Source organism: Rana temporaria, chromosome 1 (genome assembly GCF_905171775.1).
Source record: "Rana temporaria chromosome 1, aRanTem1.1, whole genome shotgun sequence".
Classification (NCBI taxonomy): domain Eukaryota; kingdom Metazoa; phylum Chordata; class Amphibia; order Anura; family Ranidae; genus Rana; species Rana temporaria.
In genome coordinates this window covers 279895566-279921072 of record NC_053489.1, presented here as the reverse complement: position 1 = coordinate 279921072, position 25507 = coordinate 279895566, and the positions used below count along the sequence as shown (strand labels likewise).

Here is a 25507-nt window from a genome sequence, read left to right as displayed (position 1 = left end):
TGTACTACCTGCACAGTATCTTGGTCATTATAAATATAGAATTTATAAAAAAATATATATTGTGCCAAGTATAATCCTGACAGCAGCCCTTCAAAAAAGGCAAAAACATATATCTACTCATGATATATAACACATTTTGTAGAACTATCACTTTAATAGTGAATAAAAACAAAAGATGTGTGGAAAACAGATAATGTCCATCAAATAGAGTCCAACATAATCCTACTCTTGTGTACATTTGTTTCCAATATCACTGTGCAAATTCAGAGTGACAATCGTATCCAACACCAGAGTTCCTAAGCTGTCCACCAAAAGATGAGACCCCTTAATTACAGGAGGTCCCATGAGCTTGCCCTTCATCAAAGGGTAGTGTGTAATGTAAGATCGATTTTTCACAGTAGGACCCTCCACTTCCTAAAATGGCTCCAGAAACTCAATTATACTCATAACCCAGTAGGAAAAAAGAACAGATTGCATACAGGTATAGTATAATACCATAATCAAATTGTGATCTTAATATAAACATTCATATACTCACAAAAATAATAACTTCAATAGTACAAAGACACAAAATTTTAGTGCAGTGACCTTGCTCACACCACGTAAAACTCAAAACAAAATTGACACTGCGAGACACCACCAACCAGGATCATATGTTGCTTACCAGATACTAAGACCTCTTAATTAAAAGTGGCGAGATGTGCTTGCCGCTCATGATATGATGGATCATAATGTGTCTTGAATACATCGTAAACTTTAATTCCTCCCAATGGCTCCAAGAATTAATGGATATCAGGCCCCAGTCAGGAAAAATATAAACTGCACAAATCATAATGCTGTAAAGTTTAAAACTCTATGTTTATTCAATAAACCAACATACTCATAAAAGTGTGCATTAAAACCGCATGTACAACCCAATCATGCCATAGCCCGAGTGTGCACAATGATGTCAGCATGTATGCCCCGCCCTGCACATTTCATCACAATTGACGTAATTCATTATTTTAATGAGGGCAAATGTCCCCATTGGCAACATAAGCTGAAATACAAATCTGACACTCCAACCAATAAATATGCCCACTCCAACCAAAATAAAAAAATGTTTTGGGTGGAGGTACCCTTTAAGCCAGTCGTTCTCAACTCCTGTCCTCAGGACCCACTAACCGGCCAGATTTAAGTATTACCTTGGGGAGTTGCAGACTAGAATACTGCAATCACTGAGCAGCAAATGTTACAGTATCACCTGTGATGTATTTCCGCTGTCTTGCAAACCTGGCCTGTTAGTGGGTCCCGGGACAGGAGTTGACAACCACTGCTTTAAGCTGATCTAAAATGGCCAACACAAAAAAGATAAGTTGTAATTGTACTTGTATTTCAGTGTATGTCTGTTTTTTTATTACTCTTTTTGTGTAATGGTTGATTGGAACCTTTGTATGCATAATACGGAAATTTATAGTATATGTTGGTGTTTAATAATTTATTCCCTGTAAATTTATTTTCTTTCAGATTGTGACAGCACTTGTAAATCTTGCTATTCATTTAAGACTTGTGACGAATGTAAAGAGGATTTAGTTAAAAACGGCCAAGGTCACTGTGTGTCATATAAAGAGTGCAACCTCCATGAATATATGGATGGTCAGAAAGGCTGCCTCCCGTGTCATAGGAAGTGTTCACGGTGTACAGGAGCCAGTGAACACCAGTGTTTAAGCTGCAAAGACAACTACTACCTTCTCAGTAAGTTTGGGGGGAAGCCATATGAGTATACGGGTATTGAGGTCAAAACTATTTTAGCATTTTTATTCAACATTTGGACAGTGTGTTTATGCAAAACAATGGCAGCAGCCGATATAATGACAACTAAGTATGAAAAAAGTGAAATATGGTGAAATATTATGGTTGATAAAGAAAATGCAACTTCTTAGTACACTATAAAGAAAAAATGGGAATGGGAAAAAGAGAGAAAAAATCAAGGAAGGAAGGAAGATTACTGCAGGAACTATTCAGTTAGTCAAATTAACTATATCTGATAGCCTAACTATACAGTAGCTATATAATTGACATTTTTTCTAACCCCTGTTAAGGTAAAACTTTAGGCAAAACTTACTTTTTTACACATGATCAGGATTCCCGGCGGTAAAAAAAACGAGAACCTGCTCGGTCACTTTCCCCATGTACTCACCAGAGGTTTTCCCATCGGGAAAACTGCGGTGAGAGCTTTGGCCGGGAATCCCGGCCGTGTGTATGCTCCACTGCAGTGTTTCCCATAGAGAAACTGCCGGGGAAAAGACCGACAGGAATCGCGGCAGGAAAAAAGAGAACATGATCTAATTTTTCCTGCCGGGATTCACGGCGGTTTTCTTGTCGGGAAAACTGCCATGGAGCATCCACATGGCCAGTTTTCCCGGCCAAAAGCTGTCATGGCAGTTTTCCCGACAGGAAAACTGGTCGTGTGTACGAGGCATTAGAAAGGGTTATAACACCTGCCACTTTATTTTTGTCATCTGTGGCAAACTGATAGGCATTCTTATCCCACTTCACTCTGTCCAGAAGTAAAATAAACACTTTGGGCCAGATTCACAAAGAATTGCCCTGGTGCAGCGTATCATAGATACGCTACGCCGCCGTATCTTACCTGGCGGAATTTCGAATCCAGGAAGATTTTGCGCCGTAAGTTACGGTGGCGTAGTGTATTTCTCGGCGCGTATTTTAAATTGGGCGGGTAGGGGGCGTGATTCATTTAAATGAAGCGTGTCCCCGCGCCGATTGAAATGCGCATGCTCCGTTTCGAAATTTCCCGCCGTGCTTTGCACGAAATGACGTCGCACCGCCGTCATTTTTTGAACGTAGACGTGAGTTACGTCCTTTCCTATTCACGGACGACTTACACAAAAAAAAAAATATCAAAATTCGACGCGGGAACGACGGCCATACTTTAACATGGCAAGTCTATCTATACGCCACAAAATAGCAGCTTTAACTATACGCCGGGAAAAGCCAACTAGCGACGACGTAAGAGAATGCGACGGCCGCGCGTACCTTTGTGGATCGACGGAAAAAGCTAATTAGCATACCCGACGCGGAAAACGACACAAACTCCACCCAGCGGGCGCCAAAGTATTGCACCTACGATCCGAAGGCGTACGAAGCCGTACGCCTGTCGGATCAAAGCCAGAAGCCGTCATATCTTGGTTTGAGGATTCAAACTAAAGATACGACGTGGCAAATTTAAAAGTACGCCGGTGTATCAGTAGATACGCCGGCGTACTCTCACTGTGAATCTGGCCCTTTGCCTTTAGTTACACTTTAACCACTTGCTTACTGAGCACATATACTCCCTTCATGCCCAGGCGAAATTTCAGCTTTCGGCACTGTCACGCTTTAAATAAAAATTGCGCAGTCGTGCGACGTGGCTCCCATACAAAATTTGCGTCCTTTTTTTCCCACAAATAGAGCTTTCTTTTGGTGGTATTTGATCACCTCTGCTGTTTTAATTTTTTGCGCTATAAACAAAAAAAGAGCGTCAATTTTGAAAAACAATATTTTTTACTTTTTGCTATAATAAATATCCCATTTTTTTTAAAACATTTTTTTTCTCGTTTTAGGCCGATACGTATTCTTCTACATATTTTGAGGCAAAAAAAAAACACAATAAGCGTATAGTGATTGGTTTGCGCAAAAGTTATAGCGGCTACAAAATAGGGGATAGAATTCTGACATTTTTTTTTTATTATTTTTTTTTTACTAGTAATGGCGGCAATCTGCGATTTTTGTCAGGGCTGCGATATTATGGCGGACACAGACACTTTTGACACATTTTTGGGACCATTCACATTTATACAGCGAACAGTGCAATAAATATTACTGTATACATGTGACTAGCAGGGAAGGGGTTAACACTAGGGGGCGAGGAAGGGGTTAAATGTGTACCCTGGGAGTAATTCTTACTGTGGGGGAAGGGGACTGACTGGGGAGGTGACCGATCTGTGTCCCTATGTACAAGGGACACAGCATCGGTCTCCTCTCCCTGACAGGATGCGGATCTCTGTGAATCCATGTGCCTGCTCTGTCACTGCCGATCGCGGGTACCTGGTGGACATCGCGGCCACCAGGCACGTGCATCAGCATCTCAGTGACCCCCAGTGGCCAGAAGACCCGAGGCTGTAAAAAGACGGCCTCCCAGCATTGTAGGGCCACCTTGTGGTCGTCTTTTTACTATGGCCCGGGTCTGAAGAAGTTAAAGGATAAGTTCACCTTTAGGTGCATGTTATAGGTTCTACCCGCCTTTATGGTGGAACATGTAATATGTTCCTAATTGCTTCAACCGCTGCCTTTTAATTCAATGTGGCCATGTGGGGCTCTGCACACACAACAAAGTTATTCATTCACGAAGTTCTGTGATTTAATGAACTACAAGTACCGTCATCTTTTGCGGATGTAGGCTTGTAGTTCTCAATGAACTACCACAGTGCCATTGGTAATTAATTTATTCTTCCAGTCAGTGTATCTGCTTGCCTGTAAGGGATGTACAAGCACACAGATACACTGACAGGTCTGCAGGGCACCAACAATCTGCAGATCGCTGGTGCAATGCTTTAGGCCTCGTACTCACGACCAAACATGTCTGCTGAAACTGGTCCGCGGACCAGTTTCAGCGGACATGTTCGTTCGTGTGTAGGCAGTAACGTACAGAATTCCAGCAAACAATCGTCGGCCAGACCGTTTTCCAACGAACAACTGTTTCCTGGTCTTGCTTTAAAACAGTCTGCTGGAATCGTGTCCGTCAGACATGTTCGCTCGTCTGTACACAAAAGCAGCGTACAAAAACCCCGCGCATGCTCAGTCCAAATGAGGAGACGGGAGCGCTCGTTCAGGTAAAACTCGCGTTTCTTTGGGATATGGCACATTCGTCATTAGAAACCTTTTATTCTAGCAAGAGAACAATGTCTTAAAAAGGCGCACTAAACCACATTTTAAAGCCTCGTTTTCTTAATTCTTCTCTTGCTAGAATAACCCCGTTCTCTTGCTGATGCAATTTCATTAGAGTTGTCCCATACTGAAATGTCACATTTCTTGCTTGTGATGTAATCCTTTAATAATGTTTTCTATGCCAGACGTGTGTTTTGGTTGGTGGTCCTCCATAATTTAGAGTAGTCATTTTTGTAAAGGAATGTGCATTTTTTTATTTATTTTTTTTGTTTCTAGTTATGTCACCAGTTAAACTATTTTTTTTTTACATGTTTTTTTCATTTATTTATTTTTTTTTGGTGTTTCATTAGAGAATATTAAACCATGTTGGCACACCAAATGTCCCCCCCCCCCCCAAGGAGTGTGTCCTTTGTAAATTACCCATTGTATATTTATTAAAGGTTTGCTGCCTAATAATCCCCACAGTATATCAAACAATAGACATGTTTTCAAATGAAAGCAAAAAGCCTTTTATTCAGGCAAATGTCATCACAAAAAATAAAAAGAACGGCAGCACTAGAATAGATAGCAAACTATATGCAAACTTGCATTTCCAACATGGTGAAGGATAAACTTCCAAGCCTCAGGAGCCAAACACAAAAATATGAAGCAGCAGCACACAAACAAAGGAACCCAAACTGTGGTAGTACAAACAAGATGTCCTTTATGTGGAAGGAAATGGAAGGCAGAAAATCAACGTTTCCTCCTCTTTCCAGCCTTCCCTCCAGGCAGCCTTCCAGCGGATCGAACACGGGGTCTTGCAGGTGGGGTTGATGTGGCAGCAGGAGGATGGTGTTCCGCAAGCCGGGCCGGGTCACATAGCCCAGTGTCTGGGGTCAGCAGGCCCCTCTGCATCCACCAAAGGACCTGGTTCATCAGGGCCTTTGCCAGTCTTCTCTGGTCCTCCTCCCCTTCATTTAAATCATGGGCCAATGAGGCACTGAAGGCCTCTGTGGGGTTGAGGGGGGCCCTCATGATGGCGCTTGCCTCCTGGATCATGCGGAGGCTTGCCTCCTCCACAGGCCTCAACTGCCTCCTTCGGCCTGATGGCCTCACCTGGGGGGGAGAAGACTGGCTGGTGGTGGTTGTCCTGGGCGGGGGGACCTGCTGCAGGCCACTGGGCCCAGCCTCCTCCTGGCTGCCACTGACCCCGGCCTCCTCCTGGCTGCCACTGACCCCGGCCTCCTCCTGGCTGCCACTGACCCCGGCCTCCTCCTGGCTGACAGACACCTGAGGATCTGCCACCTCCTGGCTGATCTCTTCTTCCTGTGTGGAAAAAAAAGCAATTTTTTTACAATTTCGCTAAATAAAACCACACTCATTTTCATGTTTTTCGTTTAGTATTTTCTGTTCATTATTACTTGAATACACTCTACTTCTGACCCCTGCAGTTGTCATCCCTGACACCTATTTGTCTGAACACCTTTTTTTTTGCTTTTTCCCAGCTTGGTTTTTTTTTTTACAATATCTAATCATTAATCCACCAAGAATTCTTTACGCCATAAATATAGAGGAAACTACTATACCTCCTCATCGAAGGGTGGCAGATCTGCATCTCTGTCAGCCAGGCCCTCTTCCTCCGACTCTGCAGGGCTGTGGTCATCTGGGGAAGGTCCGCTGGAAGGTAGCATGGAGGAAAGGTTGGAAGAAAGACTGGACATCGTTTTCCTGCCTTCCATTTCGTCCCGCAAAAAAGCCATCTGTTTATAATACCACAGTTTGGGTTCCTTTGCTTGTCTTGCTGCTGCTCCCGATTTTTTGATTTTATTAGCTTTGTATGCTCTCCTGTATGTGCTTCTGAGGTTGGCAAGTTTATCCTTCACCATGTTGGCAGTGCATCCTGGCACCCAAGTTTGCATATAATTTGCTAGCTCTTCTAGTGCTGCCGCTCGTACCTCTTTATTGCAATATAAAGAGTGTTTTGAATTCCACAGGATGGGCGTGTCCTGGTATTTTTGAAGTAAGGCCTCTATAGATTCCTTGCTTTGTAGGAGGTCCATTGTAATTTTTCCTAAATTAGATTTCTTTTTGAGTCTAGATTCCAAAAACATAAACCACAGAAAAATAAATATTCCAAAGGATCAGCGTTGACCTTGATCTAATATGTGTCTTCAAATTTATTACCTATATCTAATTCCAAACACAGTCTCTCTTGTTTCAACAATGATTGGCAGCTCGGCCGCATTGCTTGTACCAAACATTGATTTGCTAGATGCAGAGCCATTGTTCACATTGCAGTAAATATGTTAAATATATAAAATTAAACAATGCTTACAAATGACAGTTTTCATCTAGGCACTCTTTCATGTGTAAATCTCATGCCCCTGACAATGGATGACATAAAAGACACTTCCTAATGACCTCTGTACAACCAACACTTGAACAATACTTTGCCTGATCTGAATACACCATTCAAAAACTTGTCAATGAGGTACAGCATTGTTCACATCTCTATTTTGTGAGGTGTCCAAAAGCATTTGGATACCAAAATAACATTGTGGTACCCCATAGACAGAATAGCTTAAAAAGGGTGCAACCAACAGCCCAAACCCCCATCCCATGTGTCTACATTTTCAAGGCCTCTGCTGATCACATTTTTAATTTCCTTACCTTCCTGTCTCTCGCTCCTCGTTTCTCACGCTCGCCTAATTACCGCGTAAGATGCGTAATCACGGCGTAAACCTTTTAAACACTCCGCGTATTTATGAAACCCCGCCCTCGTCACCTTTGCGAGGCCCCTAATCAATGAGTTTAGGAAATATGGCGTTAACTGTGTATGTTCTGGATGCGCTCGAAGATTCTCCGCGTAACGGACGTAAACACGTTGTTTGCATTCTCTACACTCCGCGTATGTATTAAACGCCGCCCTCTTCTCCGCCCATGGCGTAAGAATTCATCTTTTCCACGCCCATAATCTCTGTGGGAAAGGAAAGATGGCGATGTCACACGAGCGGGCACGATGCTCTCATGCCACAAGTGAAGGGACAGAGGCAGGGACGTCCCGATCAAGGAAAAGAAGATATAAAGCCACTAATATGCGGTTCCAGGAAATGGTGGAGTTAGTTTACATCATGCGAAAGAAGGACTATGATGGTGAATTAGGGCCATACAAGACCCCTAACCGCCGAAAGGCACATATTATGGACAAGGTGGCGAGGAGAATGCAGAGGATGTTTGGGATCACCAGGTCCAAGGAACAGCTGAGGAAACGATGGTCAGACTTAAAATTGAGGGAGCCACATCAGATGAAGAAAATACTTAAAATTCTGCGTAAAAGTAAGTAAATATATATTGGGGTTGGGGGGGGGGGGGGTGATTGTCTGCAATAATGTGTTGCCATGTATATTTCACCATCTGCCTCCTTGGCCTGCTTGTAATTTTAAAGACATGTTGTCATTTATTTTTTAGGACATAAATAACTACATATTTACAAACAGTGTTCTTAGTAAACAACGTAACATCACATAGTTTATCATAAAGGCTCGGTTAGTCCAGGAACAACACACCTGGACATGGCTCACTGGCCAAAAACTTTGTTTGTAAACATTGTGTAAAAGCTAGTTCAAGAAAAAAAAAGTATGAGAATGGGAAAGGCAAACAGGATTCATTCTAAAAACAGTGGTAATAAAGCAGATGTTTTCACATCTGAAATGCAGAGCACCTGTGTCTCCACAAATCAAAAATGGGTTTTGGTAGGGTCTCCCAGAAATACAGTTTAGGGGGGACATCCATGTGTGTCACTTTGCTAAAAAGGGGCAGGATCAGAGCTTGCCATATAGAAGTAATTGCAAAATGTAGGTTTGGTGAAAGATAAAAGTAACTAAATGAAAGCATCTTCTAAGCAATGTGTGCGATTTATGCTCTCCAATATCTGTGTGCTGATGAGTCTACATTTTTTTTGTTGATTTCAGGGGAAAGAAGTCGCCAGCATTTGGAGGAGGCAGAGAGGGCCAGACAAGGCCAAAATCTGCCATCTCAACATGTGGAGGAGGAGGAGGATGTGGAAGGAGAAGAGGATGTGGAAGGAGAAGAGGATGTGGAAGGAGAAGAGGATGTGGAAGGAGAGGAGGATGTGGAAGGAGAGGAGGATGTGGAAGGAGAGGAGGAAGGAAGAAAGGAGGAAGGAAGAGAGGAGGAAGAAGTAATTTTGGACTTAGAAGTCATAGCAGATGAAGGGCAAGTGGCGGAAGAACAATTTGGCGAATTGAAAGAAGGTGGATTGATGGATGAAGGAGGAGTCCAAGATGATGGGGAAGTGGTGGAAGAAGGAGGAGTGATTGAAGATGATGGGGAGGTGGTGGAAGAAGGAGGAGTGATAGAAGATGTCGAAGAGGTGGAAAGGAGAAGCCCATCAGGTCAGTGTCACCCTAGCTTGATTCAAAAAAACATATGTAGATAGGCCTCATCGAAAAATAAAGTTGTAAATGCCTTTTTTTTTGTTGGTTTTAGGGGAGGAGGATGGTGTGCCAATATTTTCACGTGCAAGTGCTGCTATAATTATTCAGCAGGTAATGGAGTGCAGCACTGAAATGCACAATATGCGTGAAAGGATGTTTCTCATGGAACAGAATGTAACAAATGTGCTTTTGGAATGCAGCACGGAAATGGACAATATGCGGCAAAGAATGATGGTGATCGAATCTAATTTTAAGAACATTATTGACATGATGGGCCGTGTCAAAGACTGAAACACCCCCCGCCCATCCCCCGCCCCCACAAACATTTTTACAGTTTGAATAATGAATACGCCAAAATTTGAAGATACACACACAGTGTGCCAACATGTGCTATCTGCCATCACAGAATATCTAGTGTCTGTGCTTTGTGGGTCCAACCCCCTCCTCCATCCTCAAGTAGTTGAGAGGAAGGGTTTGCTCCCACAAAACACAGACATTGATCACCCATGATGTCAGATAGCACATGTGGCCATTTGTCTGTTGAACCAATGACATTTGGCGAGTTTGCACTGAATGTGTGTATCTTCCAATTTTGGCGTGTTCCAGTGTGAAAGCACACCATGACTGACTGCTGTTGTGAGTTTTTATATTTTTGGAATTGGATTTTGTTACTTTTTGACCATGTTGAACATTTTGGGATACTATAAAGTTTAGACCATAAAGAATAAACAACGGTAAAAAATTTTAAAAATATATATATAGAATTATAAATCTCTCTAATCACTGAATTTAGTGAAGTAGAGATTTGACTCCAAATTCTCACCTAAAAATTTTGTTTTAGAAAAACACACCAAAAACAAAAAAAATGTTAAAAAAATTATTGTTTTTTGTGCATAAAAAATATGCACAAAAAAAAAATTAAGGCGCTAAACACCCCACCAAATATAATCTATATATATATATATATATATATGTAAACAATAAATCTAACTATATTTGAGAAAAAAAAAAGTGAACTTGTTAATAAATGTATAATCTGCATAATATTTTTGGTTGAATTACCTGAAAAAAAAAAAAAGTTTAAAAAAATTTTTTTTACTCCTAAGTACAAAAGCAGGGAGTAATGAAAAAAATATAAAATAATTTTTGGGGTCATGAACAAGCAAAAATTAAAATACTTGACCTCAAAATTTACAAATGGAGTTGCTTCTTATTTCTAGACTCAATACCCTGTTTGTAGATGAGTGAATACTGTGCAAAATGTGGTTAGTTACTAAAAGTGGAGAAATCAATTATGCATTACAATTGAAGAAGTTAGCTAGAGAACCAGGAAGACAGAGAAAAAGAGAAAAAGCATTAATGACAAACAACTGTATAAAGTCCAATGGTCTAATTATTTTTTATTTTTGAGAATATTCCTTTCTTTGGGGGCCGAATTAGAAAGAAATATGATCTGGCATAGCAATGGCCCCCCGACCCATGAAGTACTCAACATATTTGTCGCGTACCTCACGAGCTGATTGGGGGGCCAAGCCAGCGCGACCAGTGTCCAGCCCGGGAAGGGGATCTGAGGGTAGTCTTGCCTCAGAACCGATGTCGGGTAGGTACGTCTGGGAGTGCCTGCGTAAAAAGTTGTGCAAAATGCAGCAGGCAAATACAACGGTGTCCAATTTATATTCCGCCAGATGTATCGATGTCCTGAACAGGCGGAACCGGTTGGTGAGTATCCCAAAGGCATTCTCGACTACCCTCCGAGCCCTGCCCAACCGAAAATTAAACACACTCCTCTCTGAGGTGAGGGTCCTCTGGGGAAAAGGCCGCATGAGGTGAGGACCAAGCCCGAAAGCCTCGTCCGCTAGGAACACAAACGGAAGTCCTTCCACATTATCTTCATCTGGTGGCAATGCCAGACCACCAGCTTGGAGACGATCATAGAAATCAGTCCGTGCGAACACTCCCCCATCAGACATCCGGCCGTTCTTCCCCACGTCCACATATAGAAACTCATACTGTGCCGACACCACCGCCATCAACACAATACTATGATAACCCTTGTAATTATAATAGTAGGACCCCGAGCGGGGTGGGGGCACAATGCGGACGTGTTTCCCATCTATTGCTCCACCGCAGTTTGGAAAATCCCACCGCTGGGCAAATTGGGAAGCCACAGACTGCCATTCCTGTGGTGTGGAGGGTAGCTGTGGGGACAAACAAAAAAAGAGATTTAGTACTTTGGAACAAAAACATCCTACAAGCATCCTTGTGACAGTTCACAGTATTAAAATTGCATTAGAAAAATGTGCATGGAGAATTTGGGAAATGAAATATATAGGGCCACTTCATTAAGAGACTCCACAGCCCTCTGATGGGGACAATAAAAGTTTGAAGGGGGGGGGGGGGGGGGGACACAAAAAACAAAAAGTCCTGTTTGAAAAAATGGCAAGGTGGGTTTGTCCCTAGGATAGCATGCTGGACAGGTTAATATTGGGTAAGGGACAAATATGCAGGTAGGCCAAGAATAAAACATGTAAAGCTGATATCAACATGCATAGGGAGAAAAGGTAACGTTAGTTAAACACACAGCATATCTGGGAAAATAAAAATAAAGTTAGTTGGCCACATTATTAGAGCCAGGAAACTTACCTTAATATACTCCTCATGCATAACTTTGATGATGGCAGCACACGTGTCCGGTATGATGACCCCAAGCGCCTGCGGAGAGATGCCTGTCGAGAACTTGAGGTCCTGCAGGCTCCTCCCAGTCGCCAGGTACCGCAACGTGGCAATAAGCCTCTGCTCGGCCGTGATGGCTTGGCGCATCACAGTGTCCTGCCTCGTGATATAGGGGGACAGAAGATCCAGCAGACGGTTGAATACGGGGTCCGTCATGCGGAGAAAATTCCTAAAGTCATTAGGATTATTCTCCTGGAGTTCCCTAAGCAGAGGCATATGTGAGAACTGGTCACGCTGGCGCAACCAATTCTTGGTCCAGAAACGCCTCCGCCCCCTGTTTCTGGCCAAAGTACTGGACAAATGAACATATCCAGCAGCCATCCCATAAACAGCACCAACTCGCGAAAATTGACGCTGCTGCTCCATCATGGCTTCAAACCGGCCGGCTGGTCAGTCAAGAACACACTGAAACAGAAAGCACTCGCAAATCCAGCACTACCTGCGACAAACGCGTGACAAACAGATACGAGCGCACAGGATGCAACTGCTAAAGCAGAAACAACCTGCTTGCCTATAGCCGAATGACAACTACGTTACCGCAAGCACACGCACTGAACCCGTGAATACACGCTGTCAAAGCCTGGAGACCGAGAAGCGCGAATCAGCTCTAACCAAACCTTCACTAACACGAGCAAACCCGTAACTAGCAAAAGAGGAACAGAGGGCGGCGCCATTAAGTTTGGTCTTCCCCTTTATAGTGACGTCGTACGTAGTTTACGTGCACGCGTTCCGGTACGACGGGAATTTGGTCCGCTGGTGTGTACACGCCAGCGGAACAAAACACAAATCAGCCTTGTACGCCGGAAACTGTCGGGCAGACAGTTTCCAGCGCACAGATCCGGTCGTGAGTACAAGGCCTTACACTTACAGGCTCCAAAAAATAAAACATAATAAAAGTGCATTTATTTATTTATTTTTAAGTGAACATATCCTTTAAGGCCTTCAAAATGGGAAGTGTACAATGGTGCACTGAGCTTGTCACTGTTCAAGGTCACTGCACAAGGCAGTGCCTGGTTCTGTGTAAAATGTGAATGCAATGTATTAGATCAGTGGTCTCCAAACTGCGGCCCGGGGGCCAGATGCGGCCCTTTGCATGCTTTTATCCGGCTCTTGGGGCACTATTTAATCCACTAATACCAACAGGGGGCTTAATTCCATCCAACTAATGCCTATGAAGGGGTACAATTCCTCCCAATGATGGGGCACGATTCCTCCCAACGACGCCAACAATGAAGCCTAATAACACCAATGATGGGGTACGTTCCTCCCACTGACATCAATAATGGGGCATTATTTTTCCCCACTGATGCTGGGACATTTTGTACTCCCAATGGCCACAGTCCGGCCCCCTTAAAGTCTGAAGGACTTTGCTTAAAAAGTTTGGAGACCCCTGTATTAGATGAACGCACTTATTTTTTTAATGTCCACCCACGCTTTCACAGCACCTTAAGTAGGTTATATCTACTTAGAGCCCTGCTCCACTTCATTGTGTGTCTGCCTCACAGACCCTGTGAGAAGTCTTCAGAGTTGTACCTCATGGGTACTGTGGTCTTTACTTCAGTGGAAGGCCAGTCTGCAGTCTGACAACACAAACTGCACAGAGTACATGCTGCACAAGGAAGGACTTTAAGGGGAAGGACTTTAAGGGGAAGGACTTTTCCCATATAGCTATGAAATGGTTGGGATACAGCCAGTACCTCCACTTATATACAATAGGGCCTAGTACACACGAGAGGATCGATCCGCGGAAACGGTCCGGAGGACCGTTTCCGCGGATAAATCCTCTGGAGGATTTTGATCTCATGGTTGTACTAACCATGAGATCAAAATCCCCGCGGAATTCCCTCCGCGGTGACGTGTCACGCCGTCGCCGCGATGATGACGCGGCGACGTGCGCGACGCTGTCATATAAGGACTTCCACGCATGCGTCGAATCATTATGACACATGCGAGGGATGGAATCGGACGGATTGATCCGCTGAGTCTGTACAGACCAGCGGATCAATCCGCTGGACTGGATTCCAGCGGATAGATTTGTTAGCATGCTAAGAAATTTTGATCCGCTGGAAATCCATCCCCGGGGAAAAAAATTTGCGGAAAAATATCCGCTGGATCGTACACACCAGGGGATCTATCCGCTGAAACCGGTCCGCGGATCAATTCCAGCAGATCGATCCTCTCGTGTGTACGGGGCCTAAGGGTTCTATTTACAGAAAAATTTGCAAAGCCACTGAATAATTCATGTAATGTGTTAAATGTTTTTATTTCCTGTGATCATCAACTCCATCTAGTGGCCATAATGCACTATTTTCCTGATATACCTCATCCAGGAAAATGCTGCATTGTGGCCCCTAAGAGGTGTCACCTACTTTTCTGTTCTATTGTATATGTATAAACTTTAATTTTGTTTCTGATTTTTGGACACTGTTAAATTTTCAGATTCCACCTGTGTAAATAACTGCCCTGTTGGTCACTTCCAAGAAGATGAAGCAAGACGCTGTGTTCCTTGCCATAGCACCTGTAAGACTTGCAGTGGGAGACGAAGCAGCCAATGCCTGTCATGCAAAGAGGGATGGTACTCTCTAGGTCAAAGCTGTGTACAGCACTGCATTTGGGGGTAAGCAATACTATAAGTAAACAAATTCTCACAGTTACCAGCAGCTAGCGGAAAGCTCCCGATCGCTACTTGCGATTGGAAGCTTATTGATCATGGGACCGCTGTTGTAGCCAATCACGGCGATCACATGATCATAAACCCTGCCTTGCCTCCCGGCGTTTGAAACCCCTTAAAGGGTCGGGAGGCACAGACACAAAGGGGTTAAAGGGGTCGTAAAGGTTTTTTATTTTTTAAATAATGAACATACCATACTTGCCTCCACTGTGCAGTTAATTTTGCACAGAGTGGCTCGATCATCATCTTCCCTCTGGGAAGTGCTCTCCCAAGGGGGTTAGCTTGCGGGCGCGCTCCTGTGTGATACAGTCGGCAGCCATAGCCGCCAACTCTATCACTCGGCCCAGCCCCCCGACGTGCTGCGTCATTGATTTGATTGACAGCAGTGGGAGCCAATGCTATCAATCATCCAATGAAGAGCCGCCTCAAGCTGGGGGAAAACATTGTGGTATCGTACCCATGGAGATTCGGGGCTCAGGTAAGTAAAACGGGGGCTCGGGGGGGCGGAGAGTACAAGGTGTTTTTTCACCTTAATGCATAGGATGCATTAAGGTGAAAAAACATGAAGCTTTACAACCCCTTTAAGAGCCAAAATTCCTAAAAAAAGTTTTCTTCTTTAATAGAATTATTTATAATAATTATATCATATATGAATGAATGAATGAAAACTTATATAGCGCAGCACATGCGAACTTAATCGCCTCTGGGCGATAGGATAGGATTTATTCCAACTTATTATTATTATTATTATTATTATTGCGAATTTAATGCAGATTTCCCCACATCCAGTTCGCATGACAGGAGAGTGTGACTTGCTCTCAATAGATCCGGTTCACACATCTCCGGGGCGGCTGCGGAGCACAGAGCAGAAGAGTCCTGTGTATCTTTGGATCCGTTTCAGGTCCGAATTCAGCCCTAATTTGGATCTGAAACAGTAAATGGGGATGCACCGGAACCCCTGCTGTGCCCTGGGGCTGTACATCGTGTGAACCCAGTCTCAGTCTTCTGAAATCATTGCTGGAACCAACTCATTGTTTAGAGCATCTGGGTCTGGACCTGGACACAGCTCAGGCCAAAATGTTTCTTCCCCCCAAAGATCAATCAATCAAGTCACTCTACAGACCAATTTGATTGGCACTAAGGACCAGGTTGTCCCTGGCCAGGTGACGTAGGAGTCCAGCTCTGAAAACAGGATCATTCCTTCTTGTCTTCTTGACGATTCTCATGACAGATACCAGCCTGTTGGGCAACTTTTCGGTGCAGGGGACTTGGTCCTCAGATGTGTCTTAGAAATCTTGCTGCTGTAAAAGAAGTAGATCAGATCCTGTCCTGGGCAGAACTTCAAATTTTCCCACTTTGTTTGCTGTGTATATGTCAGGTATAAACAATTTGCAGACAGACTTCCTTAGCAGAAAGCACCTGCACCTGGGGGAGTGGTCCCCATACCCGGAGGTGTTCCAGAACCTGTGTCACAGGTGGGGGGAGCCAGATGTGGACCTCCTAGCCTCTACGTTCAACAACAAACTCAACAGGTTTGCCTCCAGGCACAGGGATCCTGAGCAGTGGATGCTGTAGTAGCTATGTGATATTCAGGGGTCAAGTCCTGGGGAAAAAAGTGTGGGAACTCCCACCTAAGATCCACTCTCCCACCAAAAAAAATAAAAAATGATGGTGGTGGGTAGTATGTAGATGAGAGGGGTACGGCGTGTATGGGGTGGGTAGTATCAAATACACCACTGGCCACTGATGCATTGGTGACCAGTGGCAGGTAATTAACCCCTTTGTGCTGCATTAGTGACACCAGTGTCAGTGTTTATGAACCATTTCATGCTGCACCAAATAGGGGTAGTAAACACTGACACTGGTGTCACTAATGCAGCACAAAGGGATTAATTACCTGCCACTGGTCACCAATGCATCAGTGGAAATACATTAACCCCCTCATTGCTAAATACCATTGTAAATTAACCCCCCCCCCCCCAAGAAGTAAAATCGTCAGACAGTTAACACAGCTAAGCCACTGTGATACAACACGGTCTTAGGTAGGTTAGGTCTACACAACTGCACCTCTGGACCCCTTTACATTACACAGCACCCTGGACCCCTTTACATTACATAGCACCACACCTCTGGACCCCTTTACATTACACAGCACCCTGCACCCCTGGACCCCTTTACATTACACAGCACCTTGTACCTCTGGGCCCCTTTACATTACACAGCACCCTGCCCCTCTGGACCACTTTACATTACACAGCACCCTGCACCTCTGGACCCCTTTACATTACACAGTCCTTGTACCTCTGGACCCCTTTACATTACACAGCACCCTGCACCTCTGGACCCCTTTACATTACACAGCACCCTGCACCTCTGGACCCCTTTACATTACACAGTCCTTGTACCTCTGGACCCCTTTACATTACACAGCACCCTGCACCCCTTTACATTACACAGCACCCTGCACCTCTGGACCCCTTTACATTACACAGTCCTTGTACCTCTGGACCCCTTTACATTACACAGCACCCTGCACCTCTGGACCCCTTTACATTACACAGCACCCTGCACCTCTGGACCCCTTTACATTACACAGCACCCTGAACCTCTGGACCCCTTTTACATTACACAGTCCTTGCACCTCTGGGCCCCTTTACATTACACAGCACCCTGCACCCCTGGATCCCTTTACATTACACAGCACCTTGTACCTCTGGGCCCCTTTACATTACACAGCACCCTGCACCTCTGGACCACTTTACATTACACAGCACCCTGCACTCTGGACCCCTTTACATTACACAGTCCTTGTACCTCTGGACCCCTTTACATTACACAGCACCCTGCACCTCTGGACCCCTTTACATTACACAGCACCCTGCACCTCTGGACCCCTTTACATTACACAGTCCTTGTACCTCTGGACCCCTTTACATTACACAGCACCCTGCACCTCTGGACCCCTTTACATTACACAGCACCCTGCACCTCTGGACCCCTTTACATTACACAGTCCTTGTACCTCTGGACCCCTTTACATTACACAGCACCCTGCACCTCTGGACCCCTTTACATTACACAGCACCCTGCACCTCTGGACCCCTTTACATTACACAGCACCCTGGACCCTTTACATTACATAGCACCACACCTCTGGACCCTTTTACATTACACAGCACCCTGAACCTCTGGACCCCCTTTACATTACACAGTCCTTGCACCTCTGGGCCCCTTTACATTACACAGTCCTTGTACCTCTGGACCCCTTTACATTACACAGCACCTTGTACCTCTGGGCCCCTTTACATTACACAGCACTCTGGACCACTTTACATTACACAGCACCCTGCACCTCTGGACCCCTTTACATTACACAGTCCTTGTACCTCTGGACCCCTTTACATTACACAGCACCCTGCACCTCTGGACCCCTTTACATTACACAGCACCCTGCACCTCTGGACCCCTTTACATTACACAGCACCCTGGACCCCTTTACATTACACAGCACCCTGGACCCCTTTACATTACATAGCACCACACCTCTGGACCCTTTTACATTACACAGCACCCTGAACCTATGGACCCCTTTTACATTACACAGTCCTTGCACCTCTGGGCCCCTTTACATTACACAGTCCTTGTACCTCTGGACCCCTTTACATTACACAGCACCCTGCACCTCTGGACCCCTTTACATTACACAGCACCCTGCACCTCTGGACCCCTTTACATTACACAGTCCTTGTACCTCTGGACCCCTTTACATTACACAGCACCCTGCACCTCTGCACCCCTTTACATTACACAGCTCCCTGCACCTCTGGACCCCTTTACATTAGACAGCACCCTGCACCTCTGGACATCTTTACATTACACAGCACCCTGCACCTCTGGACCCCTTTACATTACACAGTCCTTGTACCTCTGGACCCCTTTACATTACACAGCACCCTGCGCCCCTTTACATTACACAGAACCCTGCACCTCTGGACCCCTTTACATTACACAGCACCCTGCGCCCCTTTACATTACACAGAACCCTGCACCTCTGGACCCCTTTAAATTACACAGTCCTTATACGTCTCTGAACCCCTTTATATTACACAGCACCCTGCGCCCCTTTACATTACACAGCACCCTGCACCTCTGGACCCCTTTACATTACACAGCACCCTGCACCTCTGGACCCCTTTACATTACACAGCACCCTGGACCCCTTTACATTACACAGCACCCTGCGCCCCTTTACATTACACAGCACCCTGCACCTCTGGACCCCTTTATATTACACAGCACCCTGCACCTCTGGACCCCTTTACATTACACAGCACCTTGCACCTCTGGACCCCTTTACATTACACACAACCCTGCACCTCTGGACCCCTTTACATTACACAGCCCCCCACAGCTCTGGACGCCTGTATGTTACACAGACCCCCTACAGTGCAGACACCCCCCCCATTCAGTACAGACCCACTCCCCTACAGTACAGATTCACCCCATTTAGTACAGATTCTCCCCCCCTTCAGTACATCCCCCCCGTTCAGTACAGACCCCCCCATTAAGTACATATTCCCCCATTCAGTACCCTAATGTACCTCAGATGATCGGGACATGCCAGACAGCACTAGTGGACTTGTCGCATCCCCTCCCCCTGTGTAGACATACAGGAGGAGGGGGAGGCGGACGCTTCACTCTGCTCGGCTATGCCGAGACTGTTTAGAGCCGCAACCACGGAGAGCAGCGAGGGATCTGAAGGGTGTCACTCTGGTGCGGTTCGCAACCCCTGCAAAGCCACACTACCTCAGGCTCTTCTCTCCGCGAGTGGTTTCTAAAATTGCGCGCCGCTGCATAATCCCGCCCGCTCAGCCTCGCTGTCTCTTCAGTCACGGGGGGGTGAGGGGGGGCGCCTGCCGCTCCACTCCGCTGCCTAAACCCATCCGCTGCCTAAACCTGCCTGCAGTCTCCGCTTCAGTCAGAGGGGGGGCACCAGCCTGACACCCCCAGTGTGTGCCCCCCCCTCACGTACTACACACTGCATTCCCTCCTATTCTCTGCTCGAGTCCTGCAAAGGGAACGGCATTCCTGCTGTGATAAAAGTGCAGGGACGCCATTCCCACGCGTTCCCGCAGGACTCAAACCCTGGATATCTGTACATCCTGATCTATGCCTTTCCTCTATTAAAAAGTTTTTCCTTGTTTGCTTCACAGGCACAAGATGGAGGGCATTTCATTTATCATAATTGCTTCAAACTGGCCTAGGTTGAAGTGGTATGCCAATGAGATAAGACTCCTGGCAGATGTTCTGTGGGCTCTTTTGTCTTAAGGGTCGATTTACCATCCACCTTCAAGCCCAAGTTTTGCAAGACAAAGGCATCTCTGTATCTTTGATTCCCACACTGCTAAAAGATTGGAAGGCTGTTTCCCATAAGATCTATCACCAGATGTGGAAGGCATATTTCACTTGGTGTTAGTGTTGGGGCTTCTCCATGAGATGAATCTTCCCCTTCCTACAGCTGGGCCTGGACCAGCATGTATGTCTCATCACTATAAAGGGTCAGGGTTCTGCCCTTCCTATTGTGTTTCCCTCACCCACTCATTAAGACCTTTGTACAGGGAATTTCCTATGTTTATGTCCCTAGGACCCTGTGGGATTTTAATCTGGTTCTCTCTGTGCTTCAGAAGCTGCCATTTTAACACATTAGAGGCATTCCATTCTCTACTATGAATTACAAGGTGGTATTTCTTGTATTTCTTGTAGCCATCACCTCTGCAGGGTGAGTAACTTAACTTGTGGATGTATTCTGCAAATAATTCTTTCTGGCTTTCATAGGTGACAAAGTGGTATTGAGACCCAAGACTTATTTCTTGCTTAAGGTAGTTTCTTTTTTTGTCTCAATGAGGACATTTTTCTCCTGTCCATTTGTCCAGTTCAACGAAAGGAAATGTCCCCCAAGTTTTTCCCCCTCCATTACATTTCCTGGATGTGTTTCGGCCTCCGAGAGTCTCTTAGCCACTGCTTTCTTTCGGAAGACTGATTCCTCTTCACAGATGGACCCCATAAGGCTGCACCGATGTCTAGTTCCAACATCTTTAGGTGGTTCAGGCAGACCATTTTCCAAGTTTGTGGTCTCAAAGAATGGGTTTCACCTTTTTGTGGCAATGCGCACTCTACTAGGGCTTGAGCCTTGGGCTTTTCAGCATCAAAGTACTGTTTTGCAGGTTTGCAGGGCTGCCACCTGGTATTCTGTTCACACATTTATTAAGTTCTTCCAGATTAATGCTGTGGTCTCATCTAATGCCAGGTTCAGTATAAGGCACTCCAAGCAGCTTTTTGAGCTGCAAGCTGTTTTTTTTGTTTTGTTTTCTTGGGCCTGTAAGCTCTTGATTCCTGTGCTGCCCACATTTTGAAGGGAAAGACTTCCATTGTTCCTAAATGGATAGAAATAAATAAAGATTTGTGTGTTTACTATAAAATCATTTTCTTGGAGTTTATTATGGGACCCATGTCCCCCACCATTCTGTGTTCATGAGCATGCTTTCTGAATGGATTTGCTACAAAACTGAGGCATGCTGGTAGTAGAGAGGCGTTGTGTTAGGCGGTGGTATGACCCAAAGGGAAAAGGTTTTTGAATCTGCAAGAAAAAGATTTTGGGTAAGCATAAAATTCGTTTTTTTTTTTTGCTGCAAGGTTTTTCTAAAAAAAAAAAAGGCAGATGCACTAATCTTCACAATGCTTCATGAGAAACAATCTGCCAAGTAACAGAAAATATCCAATCTCAGCAACTGCTCGATGAAAAATAGTATATCTGCCTGAAAAAACATTCTACAAAACCAAAGCATTCAGTTTAAAATGGACACCATGGGGGTTATTTATGAAAGGCAAACTTTGCACTACAAGTGCAAAGTTCACTTGAAATTGCACTGAAATTGCACTTGGAAGTGCAGTCGCTGTAAATATGAGGGGTAGATCTGAAATGAGGGGAAGCTCTGCTGATTTTATCATCTAATCATGTGCAAGCTAAAATGTTGTTTTTTATTTTCCTTGCTTGTCCCCCTCGGATCTACAGCGACTGCACTTCCAAGTGAACTTTCAGTGCAATTTCAAGTGCACTTTGCACTCGTAGTTTGCACTTGTAGTGTAAAGTGGATTTGCCTTTCGTAAATAACCCCCAGTGTGACCATTACAGAGAAAGATCTGCCTATAAATAGCTGGCATTGCGCTCCAAAGGTATCTGTAGATATTTGGTGATAAAGATCATGTAGACACTGGATTCATATACTTGTATGCTGTAAAATTCTCTAATTCTATCAGACATAATGGTACCTATTTATTAAAACTGGGGAAAAAATAAGAAGGAAAATGTTTCACACTTAATTTTATAGAAAAATGTAAACATTCTGATTGGCTACGAAGGGCAATAACCCCACGTTTGTCCTTTTTTTCCTCTAGTTTTAAACAGATCATGCAGTGTTTTTTGAAGATGATCCTTGTTGACAGAGGAGGCAGGCATATCCCCTCTTCTCTTCCTGGAAGTGGCCCATGGCATCTATTTTTGTTGCCATGCAAAGGCCCACTATGCCAGAGCAGCACTTCCAAGTCTTTTCAGGGGCTGAGCCCCCCTTTGAAAATGCTTGTTCACTGGCTACTCCAATATATTTAATACTCTAGGATGTACAGAACTGGAAAAAGTATTCAGATCAGTTCTAATGTCACTTTGATTTTCTAAACTGCATGCTTTTTGTGGATGACTCAAAAAGTATTAAAGCCAAAGAGGCAACTATATTCTTTAGAAGGAGGTTGGCAATGACAATACATTGGATATAGTGACAAAAATATATGCATAAATGTATATATTATTAATAGTCCAAAAAGGAACCGAATCCAGAAGTGCCTGATGTAGAAGAATCTTCACCACGTGATAGCACACCAAACTAAAAGTAATCCCTCCACCGCTAGAAATGGGTACTCTCACCTTCGCAAGTGGACCACTGAATTAACAGATGGTCAATTAGGCAGGTGTCACAATAACCAGGAAAACCAGGCTGATGAATCAGATCCTCATAAGGCAACCAGAAATCATGGATAGGTACATGGAAAAAGATATCACAGAACTAAGTGCTCTCTGTAAAACTCTGTAAATTTTATTCACAGGCTTAAAAGGTCAGGCTACTCACATTTGGCCAGACAAATAGCTGCATGTCAGAAGTACAATCGTCTGTGTATCATGGATGGCAGATGAGCGATGTAGTAACAGGCTCCTAAACCCCGGACGCGTTGCGTTGTTCAACTTCCTCAGCGGGGCGGGGAGAAAGTTGAACAACGCAACGCGTCCGGGGGTTTAGGAGCCTGTTACTACGTCGCTCATCTGCCATCCATGAGTAGCCTGACCTTTTAAGCCTGTGAATAAAATTTACTGAGTTTTACAGAGAGCACTTAGTTCTGTGATATCTTTTTCCATGTACCTATCCATGATTTCTGGTTGCCTTATGAGGATCTGATTCATCAGCCTGGTTTTCCTGGTTATTGTGACACCTGTGACAGACGCTATGGCGTCTGTTGAATGGGCCCTTTCCACATCAACACTATCAGGGAGACACCAAGAATTCCTTTTGGGCTGTTTGGATTTCTGCTTATCCAGAAATTATTTCTGGTATAATGGAGACTATTTGCTGCAGACAAGGGGAGTTGCCATGGGCGCTCGTTTTGCTCCCAGTGTGGCCAATATTTTTATGGCCCACTGGGAGGAAGAGGCGATTTTCCAACATCGCCCCCCTGAGTTGGTCTGTTACCGTCGTTATATCGATGACCTCATCATCATTTGGAATGGTGAGAGGTCCTCATTGGATACCTTCATCAGTGGTCTCAATAATAACAACAAAAATATTACACTCACATGGACCATTGACTATGAAAAAATTGTCTTTTTAGATTTGACCATAGTCAAAAATACGGACCATTTTAAACTCACCAATTATTTCAAACCTACAGACCGGAATGCATACATACCATTGGGAAGTTGCCATCACAAATCTTGGTTATGTAATATCCCCAAAGGGCAATTTATTAGATTACGCCGTAATTGCACCACTGAGTCTGACTTTGTTGACCAATCTCGTGTTTTGGCTGATAGATTTGTGCAAAAAGGGTACAACCAAGACCACCTTGAGAGGGAAATTGGACAGGTTCAGCAATTAGATAGAACTGTTTTAGTCTCCGATCGTGTGGCTAATGTCAGCCTTCCCCCCAATGATAAACACAATTTTAGAATGATCTTGGACTATAATGTCCAACATAAAAAATTTGAACGGATTATCTCAAAAAATTGGTCTATCTTGAAACAGGACAAAATATTGGGACCTGCATTACCAGCAAAACCCCAATTTGTATACAAGAAAGCTCCCACTCTTAGGGATCGATTAGCACCTAGTGTGCTCGATCCCCCGGTCATTTCAGATAATAGAATGTTCAAATTCCTGGGAGGTTTCTATGCGTGTGGACGTTGTGTTCCATGCAAACATTCCAAAGTGAACATTAAAAAGAGGAAAAAATTTGTGGCATCTGCCACTGATAAAGAATATGATATTAAACAGCTCATCACTTGTGACACCGTAGGTGTTGTCTATATGTTGGAATGTGATTGCGGCCTGCAATACATAGGCAGAACCTCCAGACCCCTACATGTACGTTTAGCCGAACATGTCAATAACATCAAACAAGGGAAAACCACACACAATGTATCCCGCCATTTTAGGGATTTCCATCATAGAAATCCAAAAGGATTGCGTTTTTGGGGAATTGAAAAGGTTAATCGTCATTGGAGGGGGGGTAATTTTATCCGACAATTGAGCAAGAAAGAATCTTATTGGATTCATGAGACCCATGTTCTTTGTCCTGACGGGTTAAATGTGGACTTTGATGTTAATTGTTTTATATCCGATCGTTGACATGCGTTTTCAGATACATATATTTTTTTAAGAAAATATTTTTATAACATTGTCCATAATTAATATTTGTATTTACATTGTTTTAATGTGGACTTTGATGTCAATTGTTTTTATCCGATCGTTGACATGCGTTTTCAGATACATATATTTTTTTAAGAAAATATTTTTATAACATTGTCCATAATTAATATTTGTATTTACATTGTTTTAATGTGGACTTTGATGTCAATTGTTTTTATCCGATCGTTGACATGCGTTTTCAGATACATATATTTTTTAAACAAAATATTTTTATAACATAATTAATATTTGTATTTATATTGTTTTAATGTTATGTTTTTACTTGTCCGATGGTTGCAGCGGTTGACCTCATGTGTTGTACTGGTCTGCATGATTATGCAGCCCTGTTTTTTCATCTTCCATTTTGTCTAAATGGGACTTTCGTATATTTATATATTTATTTATTTATTTATATATTTTTATATTTTTTCTTTGTCGTTGCTAAACATATGTATTCCGGGGCTTTTAAGTAATATTCACTCTCCCCTTGCATATTTCTGCTGACAGATTTGAATAGGTATGATCGCCGCAGTAAGTGATTTGCTTTCTGTTTTTTTGCGGTGCTTTTTGTCCTGCATGCTGATCCGTAGCCAGTGAGCTTTTTGTCCCACACACTGCCCTGTAGCTAGAGACCTTTTTGGTCCATATGCTGCATTGTAGCTACTTACTTTCCATAGCAACATACATGTATATAACTGGGTGCACGTTTCCTCTCCCCTACATCCGCTGAA

General features: G+C 44.0%; 1 protein-coding gene across 1 annotated transcript in view; it reads left to right on the top strand.

Annotated features, from left to right (window-relative positions):
- Positions 1-25507, top strand: part of PCSK5 (proprotein convertase subtilisin/kexin type 5) — a 508063-nt gene that overhangs the window by 461249 nt on the left and 21307 nt on the right. The window contains exons 32-33 of the mRNA XM_040356083.1: positions 1507-1734; positions 14535-14712. Of these exons, the coding sequence (XP_040212017.1) occupies positions 1507-1734; positions 14535-14712 (406 nt within the window). The remainder of the gene's footprint in view (positions 1-1506; positions 1735-14534; positions 14713-25507) is intronic.